General features: G+C 58.7%; 1 protein-coding gene across 1 annotated transcript in view; it reads left to right on the top strand.

Moving 5' to 3' along the window:
* SDK1 (sidekick cell adhesion molecule 1) overlaps positions 1 to 7262 on the top strand; it is a 538268-nt gene extending 531006 nt beyond the window's left edge. Inside the window, exon 43 of the mRNA XM_024119146.1 lies at positions 7017 to 7262. Coding sequence (XP_023974914.1) covers positions 7017 to 7262 — 246 coding nt within the window. The remainder of the gene's footprint in view (positions 1 to 7016) is intronic.
* The last annotated feature ends 1000 nt before the right edge of the window (positions 7263 to 8262 follow it).

The following is an 8262-nucleotide window of genomic DNA, read 5'->3' as shown; positions in this document are numbered from 1 at the left end:
CCCCCGCCCCGCCCGCCCCGGCGGGTGAGCAGACGAGCCTCTCGGGCTGGTGAGTGCCAGGCAGCACCGATCCTCTGTGCGGGAATCTCTCCGCTTTGCCCTCCGGACCCCTGTGGCTGCGTTCTCCTCCGCGGCTCCGAAGCTCCCCCCCTCCACCACCCGCAGTCTCCGCCCGCGAAGGGGCTTCTAGTGTGTGGGAACCTTTCCTCCTTCCCAGCTCCATCCCAGAGGTGTAGGTCCCGTCCCTATTCTTTTGTCTCTGTTTTTTCTTTTTTCTTTTGCCCTACCCAGGTACGTGGGGAGTCTCTTGCCTTTTGGGAGGTCTGAGGACTTCTGCCAGCGTTCAGTAGGTGTTCTGTAGGAGCAGTTCCACGTGTAGATGTATTTCTGATGTATTTGTGGGGAGGAAGGTGATCTCTGCGTCCTTCCGCCATCTTCTCTCAAAAACCTCCTTCAGTTCTTTGAACATATTACAATAGCTACTTTCAAAGTCTTTGTCTGCCAATATTTGGGGCTCCCCAGAGGCTGCCTGCTTTTTTTCCTCTATGTGGATCACACTTTCCTGTTTTCTGAAAACAGCTCATTTTCGATAATATATTGTATCAACTTAGAATACTGATATTCAACCCCCGCTGGCTGTTGTCATTGTTGTTTGCTTATCTGCTTATTCGTTCAGTGACTTGCCTGGACCAGTTCAGGGAAGTCCTCTTCTTCAGCAATGTGTACCCTCCGATGTCACCCCTCAGAGGGGCAGCCTTGGGCACACGTGCAGTTTCCCTGACAACCAGGGATGACCGGTCTTAGCCAGGGTCCCCTTGTCTCTTGTTCTTGCCTCCCTATTAAGATTCTGGATTGTCTACCACCACGGGTATCACACCCAGCTGTTAACCTCCACTACCTGCTAGCTCTATTATTTCTGACAATGCTCCAGGGTATAAATTACTCCATAGTTTGGTCCAATTACAGCCCAGCCCTTTTGCAGTGGCAGGATGTTGTTAACCTTTGGATTTTTCTCTAACCCCCAAGAGGGCTCTCCTTAACTGTCTCTTTGCCTGGTTCTCGCTGCTAAACTTCTGGCCGGTTTATTATTACTTCACTTGTTGCTATCACGGAGCTGCCAGCTTCCTCTCAACTTCTCACCCCTGAGGTCGCCATTGTTTCCAACAATGCCCTTAGGCCTGCTCTGGTCCAAATACAGCCATTCCCCTCGGGCAGAGCAGGGGAGCTCTCTGTCCTTAAGGACTGACTCTCCCCCTATCAGGACCTCTGTGTCGCAGCACCAAAGCTGGAGTGGGGACAACAGCCCTCTTCTCCATAGGGACGCGCTTGCTGAACCAGTGGGGCTCTGGGTGGAGACGGTAGCCCCTGGTCTTCTGGGCAGTGTGGAACTTCTTCCGTACCAGCCAGCCGGGGTGGGGGCAATCAGGGCTCAGTATTCTCGACCTGCTGTGCCTGGTGCACCTCATGCAGCCTCCCAGCGAAGACTGGGTGAGGGAAGGAAGCCCAGTTCTCTTGGCCACACCTGCCTGGAATAGAGTTCTGCACTGTGGAGCTGGGGGTGGGCAGTTGGGTGAGAGATGCCGGCAGCTTCCTGCTCCAGGTCAAACCAAGTTGCGGGACTCGGAGCTGGGTCTCCTTGGCCACATGCGCTCCGAGTGGAGCGTCTGTCACCCTGGGCCGAGGGGTAAGGGAGCAGGTCATCGGTCAAGTGGCTCAGACTCTTGCTATTTTTCGTGATTTTAGATTTTCCGGAATAAGTCTTCCCCCCTCTGCTATATGCCCTTGGCACCAATTCCAGGGACTCTAAACGTTTATAAGATAATTTTCCCCAGTCAAATCATTGTTCCACTAGGGAGAGGACCTGCTGCCTCTTCCGGCCATTCTGGAAGGATCTTTGTATTGACGATTGGTCGACTGGGGCGGGGTCTCCTGACCTCCCTTCCTGCCCACCCGCGCCTCCAGAGCCAGAAACCCTATGAGGTCTTGGCCGGAAGAGCTCTTTGGCGAAGCTAATATTTCAGTAAAAAAAAATAGCGATGCCATCCTTTTCTCCCAATTTTCAGAAATACTGCTCAAGTGAAAATTCTAAGAATCCGTTCACAGGTGCACAACAACCTGACTGATCAGAGTTGCTCTGAGTTAGGCCATCGGCGTCACATGACTCGTGCTGTGGCTCTTTATGTCCCTCTGTTTAGAAATAAGAGGCTTTGTCTCCGGTTTATCGCACAGATGCTTATGAATTACATCAGGGCTGCTGTTCGAATCGCATCTTAAAAATTGTTTTCAAAATCCAAAGAAACAGTTTTCAAGATCTCTCCTGCTCCAACCAACTTAGACCAACCCCCTCATGCTTAATTAATTCCCTAATAATATTTGAGTCTTTCACCTTGCCAACATAGCACCAAAAGTGGGGAGATTATCTCTATTAGCTGCTTGCCAGGCATCCATGCGCCTTTAGGAACTCTCACAGTCCGTCTGCCAGCACATCCAACCACAGGCTGGCCTTCTACGGTTTCCTGGGAGACCAACACACATCGCTATTTCATAGCACACAGGAAACTTAAAAAAAAAGACCCTGCAGTGTTTCCATTTTGTCAATAATTCTAAATCACTAAAATACATCCTCATTAAAAAAATAATAATGTCATGTAAACAATAAGCAGGGCAGGCAGCAGAAGGACGGGTGGCATTTTAATTCGGTGCTTTCTTGTGAAGGTAAAGGCAGGAGCCAGGGGGCCCCGCCCCCCCCCCGCCCCCGCCCCCGCCCCCGTGTGTGCGCTCTCACTCTCCCTAAATGAACAGCAAGAAGCTAAAGGAGCAGCTCTTAGTCTCTCCTCTCCTTTCTGCACGATGGTTTTGTTCTCTCACAGTGGCTTTGGGGACCACTTGGCTGGACCTGCAGCCCTGCCACTCAAGGCTGACAGCCGCCCAGCTTCGTCCCCACATGAAGCACTCTAGGCTTCCACATGCAGTGGGAAAAATCCCAGGGCAGGTTCTGACTGGCTCAGCTTAAGCCATGTGCCCACCCATTAGCCAGTCACTGCTGTCTGAGGGTCAGGCCCTTCAGCCCACGTCACAGGGAAAGGGGGGGACAAGGGTCACTTCCTTCAAAGGGTCACAGTTCAGACACAAACGCTGGGACATCACTGCGAGCTGGCCAGCCAACCCCGACTGTCTCCTGCCAGGCCCTCTTCTCAGTGCCTACATTTGTCACAGGCCTAGAGGACACTGAGATCTGTGGTTGAGAAAATGCATAATGGCACATAGCTACTAAGAGGTCTCCAGTGAAACTACGTTTTGTTAATCACGTGAGCATACACATGAGTGTGGGACACGTGATGTGTTCATTCCCGAAGCAGCGCTGGACATACTCTGAGAAGTGCTGGCTCCTGCAAGAATCGGAGCCCCCTTCCAGGCCGCCCCTCCGTCCCATCTGGTGACTGCGAACCCAGCTTCCCCACATCCTGAACAGCTGCAGGAGGGGGGACAAGGGTAGAAAGAGGGGAGAGAAGTGCCCCGGGCCACCCCCTGGGTGTGGGACGTGTTTATAAAACAAGTGACCGCCGCATATGATGGCCTCTCCATCACCGGAGAGACCTGGTGTGAGACCCACCCACTGAAGTGTCTCTAATCTTTTATCCAGCTGGCGTTGAAGGCGGCCCCGAAGGGTTACTGAGAAGCCTCTGTCTCTGCCACCTGGGCTGCGATGCCAGAGCTGGGTCTGCCCCCACTCTGTCCCCAGCCAGTATGACCCTGAGATGGTCACTCGCTTCTGTGGGCCTCCATTCTCTCCAACACAAAATGAGACGGAACCCAGTCGCGACTTTTCACATTCGTCCTCACGCGGTTGGGACGGTGGGCTTGCTGTCGTCCAACCCTGAACGTTCCGTGAATTTCTCATGCGGAAAGAGGGCTTCGGTGTCTTCCTTCCCCTGAGCGTCAGGAAATTTAGAACCAAAATCAGTGTCTGAAGACGTGACAGACCCAACTCAGGGATTGATAACAGATTCCTCAGCTTCTCTCCATGACCTCTGTCCTCCTTTCTCTGAGTTTACACAGAGCTTGGCCTCCTAAGCCCATCAAGGCCTCTAGAAAACAGATGAAGGATGAATCTTAACCACCAGCCACAGATGCAGGAGCCTGATCTCTTATCTGAAAAAGATACACTTTCAAGAACTGGGCGTTTCTCAGGCTGGGGCCGAGTCCTGCATCAGGTCACACCCCCAGCAGGGCCGGTGGGGGGGCGCTCTCGCGGAACCCACTCGTGCTCTGCAGCAACCCCTGAGGACACCCACGCCGGATGGCCTCCCAGCAGTTCAGCCCGGGGCCCTCCGCACTTCAGCTCAGCGCAGGTCAGCCTCTGCCTCCAAACGAGTGGCAAGAACGGCCTTTGGTTTTCAGAGCATCGTGGGCCTGGGACTGACCACTGGGGGCTGGTGAGCCTGTTCCGCTGCCGTGCGGGAGGGGCTTGGAGCCGGGAGCCCCGAGGCCTGGGTGGCGGGGCTCAGGAGAGGCTCCCGCGCCGCCCGAGGCCCGCACAGCCCTTTTTCTTCCATAAACCGGGAATGCGAACTCCCACCTCGCAGGGCCACGGTGCAGCGCCAGAGGTGGCATGAGGCAGACCACACAATACACGGCCCAGAGTCTTACTTCAAGACAATGAACGTAGCAACTGTGCGGGCTAAATGCTCTTACTGGAAACTGCGCAGGGCCGGTGGGGGGGGGGCGCTCTCGCGGAACCCACTCGTGCTCTGCAGCAACCCCTGAGGACACCCACGCCGGATGGCCTCCCAGCAGTTCAGCCCGGGGCCCTCCGCACTTCAGCTCAGCGCAGGTCAGCCTCTGCCTCCAAACGAGTGGCAAGAACGGCCTTTGGTTTTCAGAGCATCGTGGGCCTGGGACTGACCACTGGGGGCTGGTGAGCCTGTTCCGCTGCCGTGCGGGAGGGGCTTGGAGCCGGGAGCCCCGAGGCCTGGGTGGCGGGGCTCAGGAGAGGCTCCCGCGCCGCCCGAGGCCCGCACAGCCCTTTTTCTTCCATAAACCGGGAATGCGAACTCCCACCTCGCAGGGCCACGGTGCAGCGCCAGAGGTGGCACGAGGCAGACCACACAATACACGGCCCAGAGTCTTACTTCAAGACAATGAACGTAGCAACTGTGCGGGCTAAATGCTCTTACTGGAAACTGCTGCTTTGTTTTGTAGAAAGAAAGGGGGGAAAGACCCTCAGAGGGACTGATGTTGACCCATCAATGGGTGGCCCACTCCCTCCACCAGCTGCTCTGGGGCCGCACGGTGAGGGGTCAGGTCCCTCAGTACCTGGAGACGGAGGGGCCCGCAGCACTTTAGACACCGCGACACCGCGTGCATTTACGGTGTCCTCTCTTGGCAACCTCTCCTCGGAGGTCGGCATGGATGTGACATTCCCTGGACATGTGTGTCCCATGAAGGACACACCTCCTCCTCACCCCCTCTCACGCTCAGGATCGGATCCCATGGGTCTGTGGGAGCCTGCGTCATAGTCTTGGGCAGGCTATGGCCCCTAGGCCTTCCACATTCCTGTGCTCTTCTGTATTCTGCACCGCGAGGATACACAGCATCCCCTTGAGGCTGTGTAGACCCTCCTGGGCGGGAGATGGAGTGTAGACCCTCCTGGGCGGGAGATGGAGTGTAGACCCCTCCTGGGTGGGAGTGCTGTGTAGACCCTCCTGGGCGGGAGATGGAGTGTAGACCCTCCTGGGCGGGAGATGGAGTGTAGACCCTCCTGGGGTGGGAGATGGAGTGTAGACCCCTCCTGGGTGGGAGTGCTGTGTAGACCCCTCCTGGGCGGGAGATGGAGTGTAGACCCCTCCTGGGCGGGAGATGGAGTTAGACCCTCCTGGGCGGGAGATGGAGTGTAGACCCTCCTGGGCGGGAGATGGAGTGTAGACCCTCCTGGGCGGGAGATGGAGTGTAGACCCTCCTGGGCGGGAGATGGAGTGTAGACCCTCCTGGGCGGGAGATGGAGTGTAGACCCTCCTGGGCGGGAGATGGAGTGTAGACCCTCCTGGGCGGGAGATGGAGTGTAGACCCTCCTGGGCGGGAGATGGAGTGTAGACCCTCCTGGGCGGGAGATGGAGTGTAGACCCTCCTGGGCGGGAGATGGAGTGTAGACCCTCCTGGGCGGGAGATGGAGTGTAGACCCTCCTGGGCGGGAGATGGAGTGTAGACCCTCCTGGGCGGGAGATGGAGTGTAGACCCTCCTGGGCGGGAGATGGAGTGTAGACCCTCCTGGGCGGGAGATGGAGTGTAGACCCTCCTGGGCGGGAGATGGAGTGTAGACCCTCCTGGGCGGGAGATGGAGTGTAGACCCTCCTGGGCGGGAGATGGAGTGTAGACCCTCCTGGGCGGGAGATGGAGTGTAGACCCTCCTGGGCGGGAGATGGAGTGTAGACCCTCCTGGGCGGGAGATGGAGTGTAGACCCTCCTGGGCGGGAGATGGAGTGTAGACCCTCCTGGGCGGGAGATGGAGTGTAGACCCTCCTGGGGTGGGAGATGGAGTGTAGACCCCTCCTGGGTGGGAGTGCTGTGTAGACCCCTCCTGGGCGGGAGATGGAGTGTAGACCCTCCTGGGGTGGAAGTGCTGTGTAGACCCTCCTGGGTGGGAGTGCTGTGTAGACCCTCCTGGCACGGGCTCAGGCACAGCGATGTGCTGGGAGCAGAGACTCAAGGGCAGTGAGACAGCGCATCGCCCGGCTTGGCGCAAGCTCAGGCCGGGCCTCGTGCGGGGAGGTCCGGGGGGTCCGTGCGCGGCTTGTGTGGAGCGTAGGGGCTCTGGGGCCGGGGAAGCGGGAGGAAGCAGCGGACCGGCACCACCCCGCCGTGGGCGGCCCGTGCTGGTCCCCGCTCGGCCCCGCTGCCCCCGCCGCCCTCCCGCGTGGCTCCCCCGTCCGTGACCGCCCCCCGCGCCCACGGCGCCCTGAGCTCCCCGCTCCCCGGCCGCCTGGCTGACGCCTCGCTGTCCGTCCGTCTGTCCGCAGGGCACCGAGTCCGGGTCCGAGGACGCGCTCCCGCAGCACTCCTTCGTCAACCACTACCTGAGCGACCCCACCTACTACAACTCGTGGAAGCGGCGCGCGGGCGCGGCCCCGCACAGGTACGAGGCGGTGGCGGGCGCCGAGGCCGGGCCGGCCCCGCGCGCGGCCGTCACCGCGCAGAGCGCCCTGTTCGCGCCCGCCGCCCGCGGCGCCCGGACTCCGCTCGCCGGCTTCTCGTCCTTCGTGTGAGCGCGCCGAGCCCGCGGCGACCCTGGTCCAGACAGTCGGCTCCGGGAACCGGGCTCCAGCGGGCGTTAAGAGGCTCTGACGCCTGATGATTGATTTTACCCCCTCGTGAACGCGAGATTTCAATTAGGAAAGTTTCTTTTTACTGGCTTTTTGTAACCTCGCTGCAGGAAGCGGGTCTCTTTGTTTTTCTTTTCTTTTTACGAGAAGGCGTGTTTCACTGGTGCGAGGGCTCGTCACCCCGACCTGGGAAGACCTGAGCCCTCGGGTCCCGGGCTTCTCCATCCCGCGCCGACTGGGAAGGCTGGTGGTGGGGGGCGGGAGACGGGGGTCCAGGGAGGCCGCGCCTCTGGCAGGCCGCTCCCTTCTCTTCTCTAACCCCTGCCCGAGAAGCAGCGGCCCGCCTGGGGCTCCATCCCAGCGTCTGCGTCTCCGGCGTGGCGTGCGAAGAGCTTGTGTGTGAGCCAGGCCCAGGGCCTCCGGACCCCAGGGCGTCCGTCTCTGAAAGGTCCTCACTCGGCAGTTTGCAGGCGCGGAGTCGGCTTCAAGGTTCCTGGCCGCGGGGCCACAGATTCCAGGGCTCCGTTCGGCGTCCTTCCAGGGGTGAAAGATTCGGGGCTCCCCCTTCCTTGCTTCCTTGCGGCCTCGCCGCGCAGGAGCCAGCGCCGTGGCCCTCGGCAAGCTCGCTCCTTCCCTGACCGCACGGCCCACGGCCAGCCCGCCAACCCGAGCGAGCGAGGCAGCGGCTGCAGAATCGCTCGCTGTGTAAGAGGTGTGCATTGTTAACCAGAGTATTTTTTAAATCTTTTTATCTTTTTTTAAAATATGTCACATGAAATGATTGAGTCTCAGCTGTCTCCAGGTGCCTTTTTATTAATTGTTTAGCTTTGTACATGGGAAAGACGAAGAGCGACAGTGTCTCCAAGTATAGCAAAACGGCTCTGAGAAGACGGGGTCCCCAGCCCCCCCGCCCCCGTGCCTGCCAGGCCCTGCCGTGCGCGTG

Source organism: Physeter macrocephalus, chromosome 14, assembly GCF_002837175.3.
Source record: "Physeter macrocephalus isolate SW-GA chromosome 14, ASM283717v5, whole genome shotgun sequence".
Taxonomy (NCBI): Eukaryota; Metazoa; Chordata; class Mammalia; order Artiodactyla; family Physeteridae; genus Physeter; species Physeter macrocephalus.
This window is presented reverse-complemented; position numbering and strand designations above follow the sequence as displayed.